Source organism: Hypanus sabinus, unplaced genomic scaffold (assembly GCF_030144855.1).
Source record: "Hypanus sabinus isolate sHypSab1 unplaced genomic scaffold, sHypSab1.hap1 scaffold_583, whole genome shotgun sequence".
NCBI classification, from domain to species: domain Eukaryota; kingdom Metazoa; phylum Chordata; class Chondrichthyes; order Myliobatiformes; family Dasyatidae; genus Hypanus; species Hypanus sabinus.
In genome coordinates this window covers 208,759-233,494 of record NW_026781441.1, presented here as the reverse complement: position 1 = coordinate 233,494, position 24,736 = coordinate 208,759, and the positions used below count along the sequence as shown (strand labels likewise).

At 41.8% G+C, this 24,736-nt stretch overlaps 1 protein-coding gene across 1 annotated transcript; it reads left to right on the top strand.

The window, feature by feature from the left end:
- The first annotated feature begins 707 nt into the window (after positions 1–707).
- Positions 708–2,120, top strand: LOC132389473 (muscarinic acetylcholine receptor M2-like). Its single transcript, XM_059961995.1, has one exon. The coding sequence runs from the start codon at positions 708–710 to the stop codon at positions 2,118–2,120; it is 1,413 nt and encodes a 470-aa protein (XP_059817978.1).
- Positions 2,121–24,736: the final 22,616 nt, after the last annotated feature.

Here is a 24,736-nt window from a genome sequence, read left to right as displayed (position 1 = left end):
CACATCCTCCCTGCCTAATTAGTTTAAATCATCCCACACAACTCCATCAAACCTGCCCACAAGGATATTGGTGCCCCTTGGCTTCAGGTGTCAACTATCCTTTTTGTACATGTCATATAAACTAATAGCTTGAAACAAAGCTATTAGTTTCAAGAAAATTAGACCATCATTGTTTAGTGTTCTCATGGGTTTCATAACTAGCGAAAATCATCAGTGTTAAACCACATGGTGCCTTAGCATTCTGTTTTGAAACACATGAGGTTGAGCTGACGTAACTCAATCTTAGATTCTTCTCCTATTGCGGTACATTTCTGCATTTCTACTTCTGACTGCAAGTTTATTGGATTGGATGGTTGTTCCTCCTGCACAGATCCTGTGCATCTGTTTTTCTTGCGTAATTTCTGGGATTTCTCGTGTTCATATAAATTTTGATTTTAAAACACGTGCACTAAAGCGAACCAAGGGTTCAGAGTTTCCCCATCATTTTAAGTGCATAAAGGTGGACCAATCTGATGAAAACTTGTTTGCAATGTCGGGCATCAACATCTTTACTCAGCAATAATCTTTAACTTTTTGTTTTACTACATATGGTCTTCTTGCTGCTGAGACTTCAATTAGAAAACCTTTATTGCTTGTTTGCGAATATTTCTCATTATTCTCCTATTTTCTACGTTTAGACCACTTCAGTGCTAACTCAGAGGGAAAGGATGGCAAATTCAACGCAGACAAATTCACCTCTCAGCAACCTAACAGACATTGAAAGAGGGAGCGCTTACAAAACAGTTGAACTAATCTTCATTTTGATTGTAGCATTATCTTTGAGTCTGGTGACCATTATCGGAAACATTCTGGTAATGCTTTCTATTAAAGTAAACAGACAGTTACAAACAATTAACAACAATTTTATTTTCAGTTTAGCCTGTGCTGATTTAATCATTGGTGTGTTCTCTATGAACCTTTACACCATGTACAGCATCATTGGCTACTGGCCCATGGGCCCATTGGTGTGTGATTTATGGCTGGCTCTAGATTACGTTGCTGGTTATGCATCTATCATGAACCTGCTTATCATCAGCTTTGACCGATATTTCTGTGTGACAAAGCCTCTCAGCTACCCTGTGAAGAGAACCACCAAGATGGCACGGATGATGATTGCAGCTGCTTGGGTGCTGTCATTTATCCTCTGGGCTCCTACCATTCTCTTCTGGCAGTTCATTGTAGGTGGACGGACAGTTAAAGTAGGTGAGTGTCATATACAGTTCTTCTCAAATCCAGTTGTCACTTTTGGCACTGGAATATCAGCCTTCTATCTACCAGTTATTACCATGACGATTCTGTATGTGCACATATCCCGTGCTAGCAAGAGTCGGATCAAGAAGGATAAGGAACAGCCAGAGTCAAACAAAGGCACCATCTCTCCCAGTCTAGAGCGAGGCAAAATAATGAAACCGAATAATAACAACATGTCAAGTGCACCTGATGTATTGCAGAATGTCGAAGTACAAAATGGCAAGGCAGCTGGTAAAGTAATTACGTATCACTGTGGCCAAGGAGAGGAAATGGGGGTTTGCAATCACACGACTTCCCTTAGTGTCGTCCCTTCCATCCAGAAGGAGGAAGGAACGATTGATGAGAGCACAAAGGTCTCCAGTGCACAAAGACATTTTAGCAATCGCAACTCCAAGCTCTTCGGCATAAAAGATGTCACGAAAGTTAAAAAGAGTGACTACAGTGCTACTACACTTGAAACGGTGTCAGACAACAGCACCAACAGTGGTAAAAACAGAGAGCTCGCCGCAGCCCACATGATCATTAAAATGACAAACACCCCTGCTAAGAAAAAGAAGGGAGCTGTAACCCGGGAGAATAAGGTGACCAGGACAATCTTGGCTATTCTGCTGGCATGTATTATCACCTGGACGCCATACAGTGTCATGGTACTCATTAACACTTTATGTTCAGTCTGCGTCCCTAACACAGTATGGAGTATTGGATACTGGCTCTGTTACATCAACAGTACTCTCAACCCAGCCTGCTATGCACTATGCAATGCTACCTTCAAGAAAACCTTCAAGCATCTTCTCTTCTGCCAATATAAAAATATTGGAGCAGCAAGATAAAATCAACAACCAGCTCCTCTCCATGAACATTTTATACATGGTATAGATGACTTTCACAATGCTTATCATAAATGTATATAAGTAAAATGTTCAACACGCTAAGTTATGGCTCAAAGCGACATTATCTGTAATATGGTGAAAGGACGCTTGAGTTCTGTCCAATGAATTTCGTATTTCTGTTTAAATGACGAGTGTACTGACTATTATAATGTTTCTGTGTGAAATCATAAATTAATCTGCCTAGATTTCAAAGATGGTGCGTTCCAGTTAATTGGGGAACACGAAGAATTGTACATTTTGGCCTGATTAAATGGTTGCCCCAGTGAGCCGGTTTCCTGGAAATCGTTAACAAAGTTTAAAAAAATACAAACTTACTTATAAATAAGTAACGAAGTACGTGTTTAAAGGAAATACAGAATACATTAGAACACAACCAAAATCACTGCAGTATATAAAACAGTCTCAGTTCCTAATTATTATGCTGTAATTCATTAAGTGTTCACTGACATGTTTTTTTGATTGATTGTAAATAAATAAAATTATCAGAGAAACCAAGTGCAGATAGTGGACAGCTTTCAAACAGTGCTATCGATGATTTGAACCTCCAAATCCCCATTTTAATTGTAATATTCAAGATGATTGCTGATACCTTTAAATTAATCATAGTACCTAACTAGATGAAGTATTGAAATTGTTTCATTTCACCTTAGACGTTTCTGGCATCCGCAAGCCTGAATGCTTGAAACCGCAGTGAGGAAAGCAGTTCCGAATTGTCTTACTGTTTATCATTTGCCTGATCAATGACAAAACTCACTCCTCTTTGAATACGAACACACTCGTGATGCTATTTAAAACGGTTGTTTTAAGTACAGCGTAGTGCATAATGGCCACATAACTTGCATGTGACTGACGCTAGTTAGAACCTATTTGGCAGCAGATTCCTGCCCCAATTAAGTGGCATTGTTTTCCAAATAAACAAAGGAATCCAATGTTTTTGCAATTTATTTATTTATAATTAAGTGTTGTCCTAAATAAGCGGTTTCCCCAATTAACCAGTGGCACAAATAATGCCATTTGACTTAATTATAAAATTCAACATGGGCACATTCAAGGGGCAATGTTCATTTTTTATATCACTCAGTATCAAAAATTGCATTCTGCCCTTTTAATAAACGTGTTTCTAATGGATACACAAATCATTACCTTTGAGTTATTAGTTCTAATTGGTTGTTTCGAAACTTAATCACTTGTCACAAGGGGGGGGGGGCTTTGGTGCGGACCCAAATGCAAGACACAGATACTAAGGAACTAGGAACAGGACTAAGTTGGTCAAGAAAACAAGGGAAGACGAGTGAATTCCGCAGTACATTGACACAGGCCTTGGACGAGACTAGGATTCAGGGCCTGGGCTTGGACTTGGTCTAGTGACAAGGGACACGGAAGTAAAACAAGGAACATGGAGCCTGGGCTAGGGCTCCGAGCCGGACGAGGACCCAAAACCTAAGTCTTGACTCGGGTACGGAACACGAATCTAGGCGAGGACAAAACGTGGCTACAGGTCGTGGCGTGGCTACAGGACTGCACGTGAGACTCATGGACAGGACGGGGGAACGCCAGCACCGGGCTGTGCGAGGTAGCCTTTGGCTGGGCGAGGTACAAGGACAGGACGAGGCACATGAACAGAACGAGAACATGAAGCGGCCGCACCAGGAACACCGGACGCAGTATGTCACAGCAGTTGACTCACAGACTCACTTCCTCACCTGGAAGGACTCTCTGGAGCCATGAATGGTGGTGATGGAGGAAGTATAAAGGCAGGTGTAGCAATTGTTCCGCTTACAAGGACAAGCGCCGGGAGGGAGATCGGTGGGAAGCGATCGCGGGTATGAATGGACGAGGGAGTCGTGAAGGTAGGGAACTCCTCGCAAAGCAGAAATTGGGGGAGGGGCCGAAATATGTGCTTGGTGCTCCCAGTGCGGCATTCTAGATATTGGTGAGAACCGACTCGGACTGGGAGACCATTTCACTGAACACCTATACTCTGTCTGCCAGAGGAAGCTGTATCTCCCAGTGGTCATGCATTTTAATTCCACGTCCCATTCCCATTCTGATCTGTCTATCCAGAGCATCCTCTACTGTCAAGATCATGCCACATTCAGGTTGGAGGAACAACTCCTCATATTCCGTCAGCGTAGCCTCCAATCTGATGGCCTGAACATTGACTTCTCTAACTTTCGTTAATGCCCCTCCTCCTCCTCTTACCCCAACACTTATTCATTCATTAATTCATTCATTCATCTGCCTATCTATTTATTTATTCATTTAATTGTTTGCTTATTCATTTATTTCTTTCCCCTTCCCACTTTTATTTCTTTCACTCTGTCTTTTCTCTCTCTGTCCCTTAAACAATATTCCTTGCCTGCTCTTCGTCTTCCTCCGGGGCTCCAACCCCCTTTCTTTCTTCCCAGCCTCCCGTCGCGTGATCCTCCTCTTTCTACAGCCTGGTATCCCTTTTGCTAATTAGCTTTCCAGCTCTGAGCTTTATCCCCTCCCCCTCCTGTCTTCTGCATTCATTTCGGATATCTTTTCCCCCTCTCTTTATCAAATCTCCCAGTATCTGTTATTTCAGTTAGTCCTGATGAACGATCTCGTCCCGACACGTCGACTATGCTTCTTTCTACAGATGCTGCCTGGCCTGTATTTTGTGTGTCTTACTTGAATTCCCAGGATCTACAGATTTCTACGTGTTTGCATCACACATGCATTGTGCGCCACTGCCTCATTAACCATCATCCCATTGATCACCGTCTATCAACCAGGTTCATAACAAGCATTCATACACTCAGTAGCACAGTTGCACATGTATTAAGTCTTGTATCTATTGTTCACAGATTGCACACAATTCAACAATCGCAGACACCGTATGCAAATAGTTTTGTAGAAAGCAGAATAATTCATTCCCTCTCATTCGATCCGGGATATTACACAGGGAGCAGTAGTTGAAATGGCTGAGACATTGCATCACATGTCCTCACAGAGTGGTGCTGCTTCATGTTCGTGGGACTAAACTATTGGGTCAATGGTTAATCCTCGGCTGATTGCCGAAACCTTCCCGAATTCTACTTCTCACTTAATCGAAAAAATCTCCTGTTTTACTGAATGTATAACTGTTTTACCAATTTTTTAACAGAGAAATACATCTTTTACATCCGCCCGTGTCCATCAAAACTTTGCTACTCCTGTGGGGTCCATTTCAGCTGGCCAAGAATCACACTAGTAAAGTGGGGATGGAAAGTAATTTAACTGACGGCACCGATTCACTTAGTCGGTAATAAAATCGAGTTCATTATTTAGAGATGAGCTCAGCGGTGTACCTTTGCATGTGGAGTGTCTCTGGGTATGCAGCCTGTACCTTGGGCTGGGGATTTTGGAATAATTCAGTAGATCACAGAACCTTTCGAGAAATGAGGAGTTATGTAAGTACTTTCGCGTATAAGAAGGGTAAAAGAGTGAAATTCTTGATTCCAGAAAACATGTGAGCAAGGTCAAAGAGCATGGACCAATCCAAATTAACCTTGCAAAGAAATAGAGCCCATCCACCGCTTCACAGAAGTGCTGAGGAACCTCATTTTGGGTTGAAAACCCTGTGACTTGTAGCAGTTATCTCAAATCCTGATGCAGTAGGGGTAGATTCCAACCAAGTGTACGTGTGTTGATGTGAAAGCTCAGATTTTCACTGTCTAAACTCAGGATTTGGCCAGCATGGTGGGAATAATAATGTTCAAAAGCAATGACAGGATGTTGTAACAATACAGCAATCTCATCTCGTTCACAGTGCTGGGGTAGCTGGACTGTCATGTGGAGGGAGCAGCACTGGCATTGTGTAGTAAAGACTGCATTTGTTATCCCACCATTGACATTCTGCCAGTTGTCTTATCATATTGAAAAACGATACCAAGGCTCACAGGATAATCAGAAGCCCTTCTCATCAGAAATGATGCCTATCTTGAAGGGAGAGTACAGCTCAGAGACAGCCTTATAGACCCACAATTGCACACTAAAGCTATTTGCAGTCTCCTTCACTGAAGTTCCTTACATTCAGCCCAGCCAGCCCTACCGTTGATTTTGCTCTGCATGAATCTCCACCCAACTTTCATCAATAATTACATCAAAGGTTCAAAGGTCTAATTTAATTTCAGAGAAATGTATACAACATACATCCTAAAATGCTTATTTTTGCAAAAATCCACCAAAACAAAGAAGTGCCCAAAAGAATGAAGGACAGTTACACGTGAGATCCCCAAAGTCCCCCTCCCGTGCATAAGCATTTGCAAGCAATAATCCCCCCACTACCACCGACAGAAAAAGCAAACATCGGCACCTCAACCAAGCAGTCAAGTGTGAGCAAAGCGATAGCAAAGACACAGACTTGCAGTTACCCCAAAGACTTAGAGTTTCACCCATTATTCGACACACCCCATGTTCTCTCTCTCCCTAAGGAGGGAGAGGGAGGTGTCTCCATCAGCAGACAAATGTATTTTCTTCCTCACAAACTCTATTCTAAGTGCGTCTGTATTACTTACTGAAGACACCTCCTGTCATGACAATTTGGATTTCTATCATCTTTGCTAACTTTGGATAAGCAAGTTAGAATTTTATGGTGACTAACTTGTGTGGTTGGTCTCTGTCTGCTCCAGCTAACCAAAGGAGCTACTCTATCGCCATCCACTTAGGTAAAGACACTAAGAGTAAAAAGGTGCTCCTATTCCTCTTGCCAAGATTGGATTGATAAAACCGGTTTGGAATATTTATTTTGTGTTGACTTGTATTTCATGTTACAGCGACATACGTTTTTTGCAGAATAGTGAATGAGGATGTGTTTTACCGCTGCAGTTGGATGAATTGGTCCTGAAATGAATGAGTATTCAACCTGGCCAAGCATGCTACTTCTTCTTCTCTTTCTTCTTGTTCCCGTTCAGTTTCTGAACCCCTACCCTCCGCGGCACTTTTTTCTTAGTGTCTAGCTGCTTGATACGAAGCTGGTTAACAAAAGAAGAGCCACTAAAAAGGGAAGCCTGTGAGGCACACAGCAGAATTCGAGCCACAGAATCATCAAAAAGTATAGCACGGAAACAGACCCTTCAGCCCATCTAGGGGGCTGAACAATTAAAACTGCCCACTCCCATCGACCTCCACCAGGACCATAGCCCTTCATACATCTACCATCTATGTATCCATCCAAACTTCTCTTAAATATTTCATGTATCTCTCGTGCTGGCAGCTCTTTCCCCACTCACAGAACACTCTGAGTGAAAAAGTTTCCCTTCATGTTCCCCTTAAACTTTTCCCCGTTTTCTTCTGCCGTGTATTGCAGAGCTCCTCCTGGTTTGTGTGCGCAGTAGAATTCTTGTTGCATCTGAACAATTGTTTGCTCTTTCACATTTTTGTCTGGTAGCCATGTTGCATTTGTGTGTGCAGGAATCCCTGTGTTGCAGACCATGTTGTAGTCATTAACCCTTGAACTCCCACAACTGGTTTTTGGTTAGTTGTGGTGGTTCAGCTGCAGACTGCAGCAGACCATTATAGAATACAGCCAACTCGACAGCTCCAGGCACCATCATTTATTTGTGTCAATTCACTGATTGGTCGTGCACTGTCTGGTCACAGAGAGGGTGTTTATTCCTTTTGGTCAAGTTACAACAAGATCAGAGATTCCCATCCTTTCATATGCCATAGACGGATCCCATTAAGCAAGTGGTTTGGTCATGCCTGGTTGGCATCTTGCGCTTTAATGTAGCATCTGCAGGGTTGTAGTCTGATTACTCTGCACAGTGAAGAAACTTGCACAAAGCTATGCACAGATTCCATTCTTGCTGCCCTGGCATTGGAGACTCTCATTTAGTAAGGTGACCTCCAGCGCATTGCCTCTTCAAGTTTGAGCTTCTAATTATGGCTGGAGAAGGTGACAGTTTTGAGTGAGAGCGTCTTTACTGAACCACCAATGACTGGAAGATTGTACTCTTTCTGAGATTCAGAGAATTGCTCCTGAATATTTTGTGTATGAGAGCCCTTCTTCTATGAGAATTGCCTCACTGTCTCCCGTAGCTTTCTCTCTCATCAAACAGGCTGTCCTCTGTATGCTCTCAGCTCATTCTGCATACACAAAGAGTACCTGCTAATCCACGCCCGCCGCCCCCCTCCACCTCCATCTGGGAGAAACTGCTCTCTGCAGAAGCCTTGAAGTCAAGCCAAAAGCTTAGTGTTTTGGCACATCATTCCCTGTACATTGCCCAAGACTAAACATTAGAAACAACTAAACGTTTGTGGATATCCAGTTCACCAATCAGAAATAAATCAAATCTCTCAGAGTATTCTCAACTGAGCTGTTTTAAAAAAATGTATGTCTCTTTCAAGACAGCCTGCTGTGCTGTGCTAGAAGGTGTAGTGTTATCAGTGCAAGTGTCTTGGGATAAATAGGAATGCATCACTGCACTGTATAGACACTTATCACAATGACGAAAGGATTGAACCCTTGTATCGGTAGAGCTGTCTAAAGGAAGGAAAAATTTTATTACTATTGCACATCAGGATATTCTGAAATAGCTGTCCAGTTTTGAAAAGGAAAGTCGGTCCTGAGGAGCTTCGAAGCATTTGATTGATTTTGGCTTGCGGTGTATAGGATATCTCAGGGGCTAGTTCACGGGGATTGGTGTGCCTGTGCTTTGTCTTTTATTTATGCAGAAGCCAGTTGATCCCAGATATGACGGGGATTTGGTGCCATTCTTCGTTTGTGATGAACAATGAGTTGAGGGTCTGGAGAAATAGGGCAAGCAACTCAAAGAGAGAGAGGAAGGAAAGAACACTACAGGGCTTGGATAACTGCAAGGAATATTCAGAAGCAATTCATCCACCTGAGCATCAATAGGAAATCAGGTATCTGTGTGTCAGGGAAGATTTTCTCTCTAAACCCTGCCACCTGTTCCAAACATAGATAAAATAGTTATTGTTTTCAGTTGGCAGAGAAGGGACTATACTTCTGTCATGCTGCGACTAATATGAAATTTTAATTCCCACATACATTTGAGCTCCATTTACCAAACCTCAGGAAGAGATGCCACATGCAACATAAAATAATACAGTTGTTATTATTTTAAGAAATAATAAAATTCCAGAAAAATAACCTAAGTTACAGACTGCACACTGAATTTATCTTTTTCAATAAATATTAAGAGAGGAGAACTGTTTTGTTTCCAGTAACTTGACTGTATCCTTACTCGATATCCTGCGTTAAGATTTACAGCTCAGATTTATTGTCGAATAAGTAGAGAATACCACAGTAATTTGCTGATCATGTTTTGTTTTAAAATAACAAAATCAAAATTTCTTTTGAACTGTTACGCATTTTAGAAATACTCTAGCTTGATTACCTCTGATTTTGAACGCTGGATGCTATGCTGAATTATAGGTTACGAATTTCTCAATACAAATGATCAGCACACTCTTAATATATGTAATTATTGGTTTCACTATGATTACTGACTTGCTCTTAGACAAGGTCATTTGCAGGCTGCTTATTTCAGTCAAATATATGTCAAAGTGGAAATGTCTTTCCTTCGGGTCAGTGCCAGTGAATCATTAACAATATCATACAATTAAAAGTTCATGGGACATTAGGGTTAAAGTAAGGTGCCTGTGGTATCTTACATTCCACATCAATGCCTTGCTTTAGTTTCTCTTCATTGTGATTGAATGAAATGAATGTAAAACTTACATGAATCATCCTCATCTTTCTGGTAAAACTATCATGCTCTCTGATGCCTCTCTGATTTCTATTAACGTCATTTGATATATGTGTTCGTTAATATCCTCAATATGCATGCAGGGAAAGTGTATTGAATTCTCGTTTCATTGAAGTACCATTGTTTGAAATGCCTGCCTTACATTCTGAATACGTGAATGAGGCAAAGTCTTCCGGATGGATTTTGGGCACTGTGGTATTAAAATGACGCTATGTTCTGGTTAACACATGCAGATTCATTACAACGATACAACACTCGACTATTGATCGTGTTTGGCTTAATGACAGATCTATCAGGCAAACCTGCTTTGTCAGCATGGTGACAAATAATTGAAACATAATTCAATGAGGAGGAATGGATCTGATGGCAAACTGAAATGCTAACACCAATCCAGGAACTAGTAACCAACTCATGGAAATGGGTGAGTATTAATTCTACACTGATAAGTTGAGAAGGGTAGATTATACTGGATTCCCCATTGAAGATTTTTCAGTTACATATTCTAATTAATTGTTAGCCACTTGGTCTTTTATTACTTTGCAAAAAAAAATCTTCTCCCCTTACAGTTTGAAAAGCGAAGTTAGGTAGTTAATAACATTGATTGATTGCGTTGAAGCTCAATTGTGCTTTTCAGTAAATTATCTCATTAGATGCACAGAGAACATAATAATATTATCTTTCAGTTGATCTCATCCATTCACTCCGTGAACTGGTTTCGCATGCCGGGGTAGGCAACTCCCTATCTTACTGGGGTTGAAGTTTCCTGGCGACACTCAACTGGTTTAGCCCGCCTGTCGACGCCGTGTACCAGGCTGTTGCCACTTTCTCATGCAGGCTGTTACTTGGAGCAACAGGTGAGTTCTGGATGGCAGGAGGGGAAAAAAAAGGTGTACGAGCTGCCACTGTGTGGAGCACGAAAAGCCTGTTGCCAGAAGTGACTAACAAATTAATGTTTATAATATTTTAAATAAATGGTCCTGGAGTTCTTTGCACGATTTTCTTAACCATTGCTGGTATCTGTTTCTGATGGTGATTCTATATATTCCATAGAAATCGTCTCCATGCCTATTTTACAGAATGAGATTTTCAGTTTATCGCAATGTACGGAAATGAATCGATATTAGATGGATAATTAGATATTTAGACAGATAGATTGTGAAGGATAACATTTAGGAGAAAGATAATTTGAATTCCTTCCCCAGTTGTAAGGAAACTAATGGGTGATTTCCCTGCTTCGAAGGGATCCACTACTGCAGTGAACAGAACTGTCAGAGCTCTACAGGAACATCACTGACCAACCCGGTCACTGCTTATTCTGACATACCACCGGCCACATAGATAAAGTCACTGCTGGTCCAGTACTCTCAATATTGCAATGTTATTATCACAGCTCATTCGGTCCGACAATCTCTCACAGAACATATCACTGCCTATTCAAAACCATCTGTGAGTATACTGGTAATTTCGTTCGCAGTCTCATGATGGACACAGCGAAAAGAAGATGTCTGTCCATGAGACCATAACATATAATAGCATCGTTCTTTCCAAAAGTACCCCTCCACACAATCACAAAGTTTATGTCGATGCACTTTCACTACTGTCCACACGGTCAGTGAGTATCAGAACATCCAGGTTATGTCTTTATTTGTCAGTGCCGTCTCACTTGCAACAAATAAAATGCTGACGACGCAGCAAATTGCAAACTGGTGAATCAAGACCTCAAACGTGCAATCAATAATGTTTATAGTACCCTGTACAGCAGGAAATACCTATGTAGTGCGGATAGAACTTCCATGCAACTTATCATTATGGACTTGTTTTGCCGGTTGTACAGTTCAGAGGAGAGGGATGATCTATCCATGTACCAACGAGTACCCGAGCATCAGTGGAATGTAAAGTCATTGAACCTCGGGTTTTGTTATTATTGTTGTACTGATATCAGGAGCGCCCCGGTTGTTAAGGAGAGATGTTCACTCTTTCTTAACTCTACCATCACGTTGGGCCTTGTTTATATATCGAGGCTGGGGCACATTTTTATTTACGTAAGTATAAATGAAATTAGTCGTTATTTATTTGCAAGTCTTGTACACTCTTTTACTTAGCCGGTCCGCATAGAAATAATCCGGATATTTTTCAGTGTGTTTGCGGATAAAGACCCTTATTGACGAAATCAGGTACAGCTTGTGTTCAGTCGGGTCAGATAATGGGAACCACCAAGAATGTATTGTCTTTATCACTAACACCTTTACACAACCAACATGTTTTTCACTGACGTCTCATGCCAAGAATAGAATAGTAAATACAATTGTTAAAATACCCGCGATAGATGTAAATATACGGTAGGTTTTCTTAAACCTTGGAAAAATGTGCTGTATGCAGCGAATAAATATGGATTTTATTGTTGTTTCAAGCAGGAGGTGTAGAACAACAAGAGCAAATTATTGCACATCACTGGTCCGATTAATCACAGTCAAGATGAGATGAAGTTAACCCCTTGTAGTTTGCACTACGAAATACACTCAGCTAAATGTTTGTGTACAATCACAAAGAGAGCTTTTTCTAACACATTTTGTAATAATTTGTAAATATGGCTCGAATGAGAGAAAACTTTCTAAGGAAAATAATAGAGGCCAGGACTCCGCAGTTGAGCAGTAAAGAGAAACACAGCCACATGAATATGCACAATATGTAGAAGGTAACACGTGAAATCAGAAAGCGGAGGAAATACCCTTCTTGTCCAGCTATCTGTCAATTCTCAACTTCCGGTCACAGATTGTCATCTATAAAACAAAACGAAATTCGGTATTTTTAAACTGAAGTCCGCTGATGTTATTTTCTATGACCTATCCATTCAAATTTAAATCTGGACGCTTGTGCGAATCAGTAGAAACAGAATCGGAGGTTCTTAAAGATGTGCCAGTTGTATTCATTGGCTGGAGTTGTGGTCCGATCGGGAAAGTATTGTTACTGAATCACTTACTGTGAAATGGTTTGCGCAGCTTTACGCTGTATACTGCACTTTTATGCGGTTTCGTGCCATGAGGAATATTTCAAATATATTTGAATGCATCCTGTGTCCTTCTAAACAGACATTTAACAGGTTGAAATACATTTTCTGAATATTTTGCAAGGAGTGTGTCTGTTTCGTTGTTCCTGCAGGTTTGTGTAGAGAAGCAAGAAAGGTTGATTGTGCATCACAGATGAGATTAACAATATTCGAGAAGACATTTAGTCAACGCGCTGCTGTTCGCCATTACAGGCTCACGTGGTATTTATTTTTGTAAAATGGAAAGAAGACCAAATTTTGAAGGATTTTGAAAACATATATAAATGAGACTATTGTTCCAATAATTGAGAAATAAAGAACCAGAGGGTTTTGCACTTTCAACATTTTTCGACCCAACCGCCGGACCCCATCTCTATCACTTCCTGGACAGCCACAGCTGGAAAAAGGAACCAAGCAGGCACGAAGCTCACAAACTGATTGCAGTACGATCACAGGCGGAGCTTCGTCGTTCAAATGGAGACTCAATTTGACACAGTTAATAGTTTGTTTTATTTTGTAATAACCTCAGCGACAGCACTGAGGAAATTGGAGGGACAAATTTTGACCAATGAAGTGGGTAGGCATATGGAAAGAGCTGACCGTGGACATTTTCGAGTTATACACTTCCTCAACAGTCCATGAATTGGCTACAGTAATTGGGTAGTACATGAATAGAAATGATTTAACGGGATAAGGGTCACAGCGAGCTAATGAGTTCAGCTTCTCTCTCTCTCTCTCTCTCTCTCTCTCTCTCTCTCTCTCTCTCTCTCTCTCTCTCTCTCTCTCTCTCGATGTGTGGAAGGAGATTTACTCTGTCTGATCCCTGAGTGTGTGATGAGACGGCGTGAAGCGATCATCACTGTGCGGAGTGAGATGGGAGAATCTCTCTCTCCCTCTCTCCCATCCTTCCTCCCTGTCTCTCGTTCTGGTTCTCTCTTGCATGTGTCATGTCAGATGTCACTGCAAGATGTTGGTAAATCAGACAAATTGTACCTATAGTATCCAATGCCCTATTTGTTCGCAAACACGAGGATATCTGCAGATGCTGGAAATTAAAAGAACACACACAAAAAAACTGCTGTTGAACGCAGCGGGCCAGACAGCATCTATAGGAAGAGGTACAGTCGACGTTTCGGGCTGAGACCCTTCGTCAGGGCTAACTGAAAGAAGAGATCGTAACGATTTGAAAGGTTGTGTTCCCTTGCTTTACCTCAATGAACTATGTAATGATTTGAATATTGTGAGAAGTATGTTTGTAAAGGTGCTCACAGCATATCGGAACACAGTACATGTCAGAATACTAATTCCAATTCCACATAACGTCCTTACGGCATTTTTTCTTCAAAGAGATTCTGGGTAAATACATGAGGAAGACTAACAGGAGCATAGTGTTACAGGCTAAGTGCAATAGCTCTGAATTGCCATATCCCAAACACAGCCCGAATGTGCGAAATTCACTCTTCCAATGTAAACATTTCCAATTACTTAACTACAAATTACACTCCCATTGACCCGCCAGTAGACTCATCACATTGCCAAATGCTATCTGTGCCTGTTGAATATTCACCTGGTGAATATTCTCCAAAGCCTTTTCTGATAAAATCGCCAATAGGTAGATTCCACAGTTCGCCCTGACTCTCGCTGTTGTTGCGTTTGTGATGGGAAATTGAGATAATCAGGCCTCCATTAAAGCTGCAGCGACACTAAGAGTTGCTGAAATTTGTTCGTCTTGAGCGTCATCGTTAAGCCAGACTACAGTGAAATTGCAGAGACCAAGAGAGGTTACTCACTATCAAATTTCTTCCATCCCACAGAGACATGTTTTTAGTTCCAGCTGGACGCCTCTAACCTTCGGAATTCAAATCTCACATCAACTAAACGGCGTGTCTCCGTTTCAGACTCGTTTCATCTACCACACCGCTACATTACACCAGAACGTAAAACAATATGATCAGCATTAATCCCTATGGGGTCTCAAACCTCGGTCAATATTTCCAGCCTATCACCAGGCCGAATCAAACAGCTCGAATCAAACCGCATCACAACAGTTTCTCAGTACACACTGAACCAACGGATATACACTTATCAGTTATCAATGTATATTCCAGCCATATCCTGAAAACCGGTGATAGTATCTAAGTTAGTTATGTAAGTGTTTACACATATCAGGGTTAAATGAAAGAATCTCCGCCTCCAACCCACTGTGACACGATGTATTTCATCAAGAGATTTCCAGGAGGTCATGGGTTGCGTAGTATTATGGACCTGGTGACGATCTTGAGTGCAGAATCTGGGGAGTGGTTGGTGGTGGAATTTTTTCGTGTCAAAACGTTTTTTTTCCTTAGAAATGTCGAGATTTTTGAAGCAGTCCGTTCGCAGTGATTTCATCCGGTGGTGTTGCTGCCTTTGGAGTGATTCCTGTTGCTGGAGAAGCCAAGGGGCGGAGTGAAACGGCTTAGGTGTTGAACGCACCAAGGCAGAAAAAGGAAATTGATTCAGGGAGTGAGTGAAGGAGGGAGACAAACGACATGGTAGGGAGCCGCACGGTTGGATATACCTCTATAGTGTTTGGGCAGAGAGTACTTTGAACCCACGAAATCGAAGGGGAAGAAATGGTAGATCAAAACTTAAGCCATGGTTGTCATATGGTGGAGTTGGGAGCGGACCCAAACGCAAGACCCAGACACTGAAGTACTAGGAACAGGACAGGCCTCGTGATTAGATATAGGAAAGTGACTTGATGCAGTCTAGTTGCTGGGACAAGTACACAGACTTTGGCTAGGACATTGGCTAGGAAAGCGGGAGCAGGAGAAAGAGCTGAGAACAAGGAACCTGGGATTTGAATCCGAGCCAGAGACTGAACAAGGACCCAGAACTTGGGTCTTCACTTGGGCTCGGACCACGGAAATAGACGACGACATGACGTGTCTGCAGAAGTGGATATGGCTTGGGTACCTCATAGCTTGGGTACCTTATGGCTTGGGTAATTCATGGCTTGGGTTCATGGCTTGGGTACGTCATGGCTTGCGTACCTCACGGCTTGGGTACTTCATTGCTTGGGTACCTCATGGCTTTGGTACTTCATGGCTTGGGTACCTCATGGCTTGTGTACTTCATGGCTTGGGTACTTCATGGTTTGGGTACTTCATGGCTTGGGTTCTTCATGGCTTGGGCACTTCATGGCTTGGGTTTTACATGGCTTGGGTACCTCATGGCTTGGGTTTTACATGGCTTGGGTACCTCATGGCTTGGGTTTTGCATAGCCTGGGCTCTTCGAGGCGAGGACATGACGAGGCTTGGGTTCGGATCCGAGCCAGGAACTGGACAAGTACCCAGAACCTGGGACTTGACACGGGAACGGAGTCCGGTACTAGGCAAAGACATGACGTAGTCTTCTGAGAAAGGACTAGGCGAAGCGAATGTGAGACTCCTGGGCAGGACGAGGGAACTCCAGCACAGGACGAAGCACATGGACCGGACGAGAGCACGGAGCCTTTGACTTGGAACTCAGGAAGAGACGAGCCTTGGACTTGAGACGACAAGAACCTCGGAACCTTGGTCTTTGGGAGGACAGAAACAAAGGGAAACTAGAGCCGGGACCCCTCCTTAGGAACAGGACTTATAGCCGGGACTCCTACACGGGACACAGAGCCATGACCGCTCCTTGGGAACAGGACATGGGGCCGGCGCGCTGCACAAAATGACGATTACGACGAGACGGTTCTTCAACACCAGGTAGCGGCAAACGGCCGGACAGACCTAGCGCAGGCGTAGATACAGACAGTTCCAAGTCAACGATAGAAACAGTTCCTTATCATGAGACAGCAAGAATCCGTTCTCGCTCCGATTGTAGAACTTCAGAAGGTTGCAGGCAGGGATCCAGACACAGGTTGCAGCAAGGCTTCAGAAGGAATGGCAAGGTAGTTGAACATCCCAGCCTCAGGGTAACGGCAGAGACTGACTGGCTTACCCAACGGAGGCAAGGACAGGATTGGACAGGTCCAAACCTCAGGGTAACGGTAAATAGGTTCAAAGGTCCAAAGGTTCAAAGGTTCAAAGGTCCAAAGGTTCAATGGTTCAAATATAAGACGAATGTATATAATATGCATCAAGAAATGCTTTTGCTTTTTCTCTGCAAACATCCACGAAAATAAAGTGCCACTAAGAATGTACGGCAGTTAAACGTAGGGTCCCAAAGATCACTCCCCAGCTGCCATTACCCTTGTGCGAAAGCGTCAGCAAACAAGGATTCCCCTCCAGCTCCCACCACCAAACTAGCATCAGCACCCACCACCGAGCACTCAAGCGGGAGCAATACAGTAGCAAAGACACAGACTTGTATTTACCCCGAAAACCTGGCGTGTCACCTGGAATTCGACGCAACGCAGGTACTCTGTCTCCCTTATAAGGGACAAGAATATGGCTCTGTTATTTTACCCAGCAAGCGGGAGACATGACAAGCAAATCGTTGGTTCACGATGTCAAAATTCCGTCACGTCGCTTTTGCCGAGATTTGTTCCCAAAGTTCTCAAAACCCCGGATCTTTCGACGCACAACAGCAGACTTTCAGGCACCAGCGACAAGACACTGTACTCCTGTCGAGACACCGATCCTCGGTCCGCCCGTTTCCAGAGCACCGAGATCTTAGACTTCCAAATCAGAGTAGGATTCTCGGGCCGAACCCTCAGCATTCCGAACTACAGCCAGTCCCAGAATCCCGAAAACGGGGCCCCTTCCCGCAAAGAACCGAAGTCAACGTCTAACTACTGATCAGGGTCTTCAAAAGAAAGGGAGAACTAAGGATATTAAAGATGAAAATAGAGCTGTTTTAGAAGATGCAAGCAAAGGTGTCGCCGCTTACCGCCATCTTGAATTCTCACAGCCTCCCATGGAGCTTAGAAAAATACAGGGCTCTGGGTCACCCAGGTAACTTCGAAAGAAAGTTTCATGTCGGCACAGCATTGTGAGGTGAAGGGCTTGTATTGTGGCAGGTTGTCTATGTTTCTATGGTTCTAAATTCCTCGGGATATTGGCACTGAGTGCATCTTATTTCGTGTGAGGCGAGATGTCACCATCTCCTGCAACTATTCCCAACTCTTTGTGTCGTGTCCTAACGAAACATATGTATGCAGAAGCTCAGCATGCGCAGCCTGCAGCACAGTTTCGAATGGCAACTGTTTCAGGTATTTTCTGGGCGATGTTCACAGCGAATACTCAGCTGGCGTTTGTTATCTGAAACCGACAGGCACGTTCTCACATTGAATTGTACTGCTTCAATTCTACTCTGAAATAAAGAAATTTACATGTGCAGCAACTTTCCATTGTGAAGCAGCACAATGTGCCGAGATCCCGTGGCGACAAGAGATTTAGTGCTGCCTACAGATTAGCTAAGTTACGGATACTGAGTAGAATTACTTATCCCAATTCTGGCCATTTTCAAATACGTCATTCCATGGTTTGCTCTCTATTCGGCTCTAAAACACCAAATAAGAATCAGACGAAAGTAATCACAAGCAAGTGATTTGTCTCCAAATGCCAATTCCCACAGACAAACAATCTACCTGAGCCACAGTAGGAGAATAATACATTTACAAAATTCCCTAAATCAACTGGCCGGTTGCTGTTCAATGGAGCATGATTTTCCACCAGTCAGCTACTCCTTGTTCAAAATATGAAAAACAAAAACATCTCCTGACGTATTTTGATCTCGCCCTCTAGTACAATTTGGCATATTTTCGGAATGCTTTCCTGAAGTATGCCTGTCATTCCCTTATTCCCCCATTGTCGTCAAAATACCTAGCAGGCGCTAGTGTTCTTTTCGTTGTCTAATTCGCAATATCCAAAAACATTTTCCTGATTTCACGTTGCACCCTGACTGGTGTTTGTAGGCTGTACTTTTCAGAGTACAAATCTTCCTCGGTAGCTCTTACTTCTCTGCTGAAGTTTTGCCAGCAGTCACCTCATCTTAGTCTGCTTCCAGTAAGACCCATCATAGCCTAAAGCAGGTAATGGAGGTCAGCTGGCCGATGACAGTTTGAAACAAGTTGACAGGTTGGGCCGGAACATTGCTCCGTGTTCAAAGACACGTGATACTCAGCTCGTTAGTATTGCCTAAGTAGTGTCTATGCCCCTATACTAGATAATTGAAGATACTAGAAGAGATCCCGTATTTCAACAGCAATCGAGAATTGAATGAAATGCGAAAACAACAACTTATACAGACAGACAAGAGGGTAAGGGATTTTTGTTAGAACTTTGTATCCATTCGAGCAACTGAATCGGTTGGGCAGGACGAAAAGCATCCAATATCATTCCTTTGTTTAAGGAGAACATGGATAATCCATAGAAATAGAGGCGGGTGTGTTTCCCGTGTGTAACATGGAAGCGATAGGAGAAGATTTTAGAAATATAGTTGTCTCTATAAGGTATGCTAATTATCGACAGTCCGTATCCTGCCTGCGGAACATGTCATGTGTTAAGAAAAAAAAAAACACTCAGAGTTTGGAGGAGATTCCGGACATGATTGTTGGGTTTTGGGCAGTAGATGGCTGCATTTATTTTGTTAAGGCGTTTGAGAAGGCCGTTCATTGTATGGTGCTCCATTTGATTATGGACACGAGATTTACGGAGAATGTTAAGATTAATTGAAAACGTCTTGATCATGGAAAAAAAGTGGACAGTGGCGAAAGGGTATTATTCTGGCTGGGATTCTGTGATTATTGATGTTCTGGAGAGATTACTGCTGGGATCTCTGCTGTTTTTTGACCTGATTGCAAGGGGAACGTTTAGCAGGATACATAGCCACAAGGATGTACAGAACGATATTGGAGTCCAGGTCGAAATTTGGTCTTCTTTCCATTTTACACAAATAGATAACTTGTGAGCCAGCCATGACGAATAGCAGCGCGTTGACTAATTGTCTTCTCCACTATTGTTAATCTCATCTGTGATGCAAAATAAGCATTTCTTGCTTTTCTGCACAACCATGTAGGAACAAAGAAGCAGACACATACTTTGCAAAATATTCAGAAAATGTTTTTCAACCTGTTAAATGTCTGCTTAGTAGGACACAGGATACATTCAACCATACTTGAAATATTCTTCATTGCATTAAACCGCAGAAAACTGCACTATTCGGCGTAAAGCTGCACACACCATAACACAGTAAGGAAGTAAATAAGTAACAATACTTTTCGATTCCCCGATCGGGCCACAACTCTAGCCAACGAATACAGCTGGCACATATTTATGAATCTCCGATTCTGTTTCAACTGATCCGCACAAGCGTCCAGATTTAAATTTGAATGGATAGGTCATAGAAATTAACGTCAGAAGTCTTCAGTGTAAATGTATCGAATTCTGTTTAATCTTAGAGATGACAATCTGTGTCCGGAAGTTGAGAATTGACAGATAGCTGGGCAAGAAGGGTATTTCCTCCTCTTTCTGTTTTCACCTGTTACCTTCTGGAGTTTGTGCATATTCATGTGGCGGTGTTTCACTTTACTGCTCATCTGTGGAGACCTGGCCTCTATTATTTTGCTTGGAAAGTTTTCTCTCATTCGAGCCATATTTACAAATTATTACAAAATGTGTTAGAAAAAGCTTTCCCTGTGAATGTACACAAAGATATAGCTGAGCGTATTTTGTAATTCTGCAAGTGCCACACTACAAGCGCTTAACTTCATCTTATCTTGATCGTGATTAATCAGACCAGTGATGTGCAATAATTTTCTCCTGTTGTTCTACACCAGCTGCTTGAAACAACAATAAATATACACATGTATTCGCTGCATACAGCACTTTTTTTTTCAAAGTTTAAGAAAACATCTATAGTGCGTATTTTAACAGTTATATTTACTCTTCTATTCTTGCTATGAGTCATCAGTGAAAAACATGTTGGTTGTGTAAAGGTGTTAGTGATAAAGACTATACATTCTTGGTGGTTCCCATTATCTGACCCTACTGAACACAAGCTGTACCTGATTTCGTAAATGAGTGTCTTTATCCGCGAACACACTGAACAATATCCGGACTTATTTTCATGCGGACCGACTAAGTAAAAGAGTGTACAAGACTTGCAAATAAAGAACGCCTAATTTCATTTATACATACGAAAATAAAAATGTGCCCCAGCCTCGATAAATAAACAAGGCCCTATGATAGAGTTAAGAAAGAGTGAACATCTCTCCTTGACAAAAGGGTCACTCCTGTTATCAGTACAACTATATTAACAAAAGCCGAGGTTCAATGACTTTACGTTCCACTGATGCTCAGGTACTCGTTGGTACATGGATAGATCATCCCTCTCCTCTGAACTGTACAACTGGTAAAACAAGTCCATAATGGTAAGTTGCATGGAAGTTCTATCCGCATCACATAGCTATCTCCTGCCGTACAGGGTAAATAAATGAGATTATTGATTGCACGTTTGAGGTTTTGATTCTCCAGTTTGTAATTTGCTACGTCATCAGCATTTTCTTTGTTGCAATGGAGCCGGAATTGACAAACTAAAGACATAACCTGTATGTTATGATACTCACTGACCGTGTGGACAGTGAAGACATGGCACCGACCCAAACTTTTTGATTGTACGGAGGGGCACTTTTGTAAAGAACAATTTTATTATATGTTATTGTCTTCTGGTCAGACATCTTATTTTCGCTGTGTCCATCATGAAACTGCAAGCAATGAAATTACCAGTATACTTGGAGATATACTCTGAATAAGCAATGATATTTTCTGTGTGAGAAATGGTGGGTCCGAATGAGCTGTGATAATAACAAATTGCAATATTGAGGGAACTGGACAAACGGTAGCATTATCTATCTGGTCGGTTGTATGTCAGAGTAAGCATTGATACTGATACTCATTTGATCCTTTGCTTAAATTTGAAGGGAAATTGGAGGCCTTTTATCCAATACTTTCATCGAATATAATTTGACCTTTCTTTCGGATTCCGTTATGTCATTCATTAATTTGAGAATGGGAGTAGGCTTGAGGACAATAATGATTTTATTTGGAGAATAGCCCAGCTTTATTAAGTTTAGTTTAGTTTTAGTTGTTTTTTTTTGTATTTTGTTTTAGTTTAGTTTAGTTTGTTTTTGATTTTCCAGTTTTGTGTTTTTTTTTTCATCATTTCTTTATCTTGTTTATATTACGGGTTTGGAAGGTCAGTTCGACTGGTGTTACCTGCAGTTATTTTTTTTACTCACGTGTTAATTGCCAACAATGTAATCCCAATTCCCTTGTAATATTATGAACGTTATGTATTTGTCCGAAAAATTCAATAAAAACATTGAAAAAGAAAGAAAGAAATATTATCCCTATTACATTCCTTGTACAATGAAATAACACTTGCCATTCTCCAATCCTCCCGTACTTCTACTGTGGCCAATGATGACGCATATATCATCTCCGAAATTCAGCAATATCTTCGCTCACTTTCTCTAATTACCTGGATTACATAGCTTCTAGCACCGTGAAAAGGTTTACATTCATGTATTTCCAGGTCCAGCTCTAATACTAAGGGTTTCCATCCCTCAACGCACCTCTCTTTCTTCGTTTTACACAATTTCATCAGTGTCTCACTTACTGGTGAATACCGAATCATAAAGGACTTTCACTGCCTCCTTGCACTTCAGACACCCGTTTATCTCTCCCGCTTTTTCTTCTGTGATCCTCCTAATTTTCACTTACCTTAATGCGTTTCTCCCATGTTCCATTTTATTTTTTCTCAGTGCATTCTTAAATCTCTCCTGGCTACTTTGCGACTTTCCATAGCCCTGCCTTGTCCTTTCTTCGAAAAGCTTCAGTATATTTATTTCTTCCTGAAGAGTTTTTCCATATCTCTTATCAACCAGAATTAATTTACGGTGCCATTCCAAACCCGCCTCAATGAAAAAAGCCAATGCTGAACCCCAGTCAAGTGCTCCATTATCAATCACCATATTTCTGTTGTGCATTTGAAGGAACAAATCGCTTCCCTAATTCATCTCCCACATTCCTGCCCAATAGCAACAAATCAGTGCATTCCATATTATCTGCTGCTATCCCAGTGTATGTCGAATAGTTGTGCTTTATCGTTCTGAAATGCTGAGACGCGCAGAATTCACTTACTTGACCCTTTTCACTTTCTACTATTGGCCGTTCACTTGGCCGCCTGCCCGCTACCTGTGCCAAGTCTCCTTCATCAACACAACTGTGAAACTCTATCACATCTAAGCCTTTTAAGCAGAGGAATTGCCGATGAATATCAGTGAAATTTAAGTTGCCTGTTACAACAGCCGCGTTAATACTGTATAAGCACCCGTGAAAAATCTATCTCCCGATCTGTCACTGTGTGTTGTTGTTCCCTTCCTAGTTCTTTCTACTCACATTCCCTCCTTTCCACAGCTGTGCTACGATTACACTCTCCCTGTATATTTATTTTTTCTTCTTTATGAGTTGCTCCTTATCTCTTACCAACCAAGGGTTCTTGAGGGGCATCCGTTCCCATCCTCAATGAAACACGCCTACACAGAAACCCAATCTCGAGTTCCATTAACAATCTTCATATTTCTGTCGTGCATTTGAAGGTACAAAACCTGTCCCAAATTCGGTTACCATGTTCCTACCCAATAGCATCAATTAAATGCATTCCATACTGTCTGCACCTATCCCAGTGTAAGGTATTAGTAAATGTCGAGTAGTTGTGCCTTATTGTTCTGAAATGCTGACTCGCAGAGAGATCTGTTAACTGACCTTTTTCATTTCCAGTTATATATCTAGCATGAACTGTTCGCTCTTCCGCCTGCCCGCTTATTGCGATAGGCTTCCTTCACGGACGTACCCGAGAAATTCCGCACATCTACACATTTGAACACAGAGGGAGTGCCCATGAATATTAGTTAAATTTAAGTTGCCTGTTACACCAGCCGTGCTAAAATGGCACCTATCCAAAATCTATCTCCCAGTCTATCACTGTCACTGCTTGTGTTCTTCGTTTTGGTGCTGGAAGCTCTGTACAGAATACTGTAAAACGAGTGGTTGTTCCCTTCCTATTTCTGAGTTCCACTCACAGTCTTTTAACATGCAGTCCCACCATAGTCTCTTCCCTTTCCGCAGCTGTGATACCATAAAAGGCCTCACTTTATTCTCCTTTACCCGACTATGAGCATTTTGAAACATCTGAACACCAAAAAGTCCGGAAGTCATTCCTCCCATGGTGATTGAATAGACTTTAGATCTTACAACCTTCACATACATGAGGAGTAAAAATCTTTAGATTAATTCTCCGTCTAAATGTGCAATGAGCAATCTTAGTAATTTATAATAATTTATGTAAATAGAAACAGCAATGTAACATAGCAAAACAGTCAAATCAGCTTGATTTAATCAGTTTGTTTGGCTGGTGGATGAAGCTGTCCCGGTGCCTGTTGGTCCTGGTTTTAATGCTGTCCCAACGTTTCCTGGATAATTTGTAAATCTTTGCGATAGTTTGGGATTCATTCATTTCAGGACAAACAAGCACTTGATTGTTTGAATTTATGACATATTTGCCAAGTCTAATGATTTTTTAAACATGTTATTCAAAACTCTGCTGATTTGCAATTGGAGTGGACGTTATCTACACAGATGGCCATTTAATGTAAAAACATACTTCATTCCATCCTTCAGCTCTTCTCTGAATTTCCTCTGTGTCAGTGTATAGATACGAGTATTGGTGCACACACTGAAGTTTTGTAACATGAACCCAAATTGCTGTAGTATATATACCGGGGAACTGAAATATC

Bases quoted from the DNA above. Each gene is read 5' to 3' on its own strand.
- LOC132389473 (XM_059961995.1), top strand. From the start codon at position 708: ATGGCAAATTCAACGCAGACAAATTCACCTCTCAGCAACCTAACAGAC.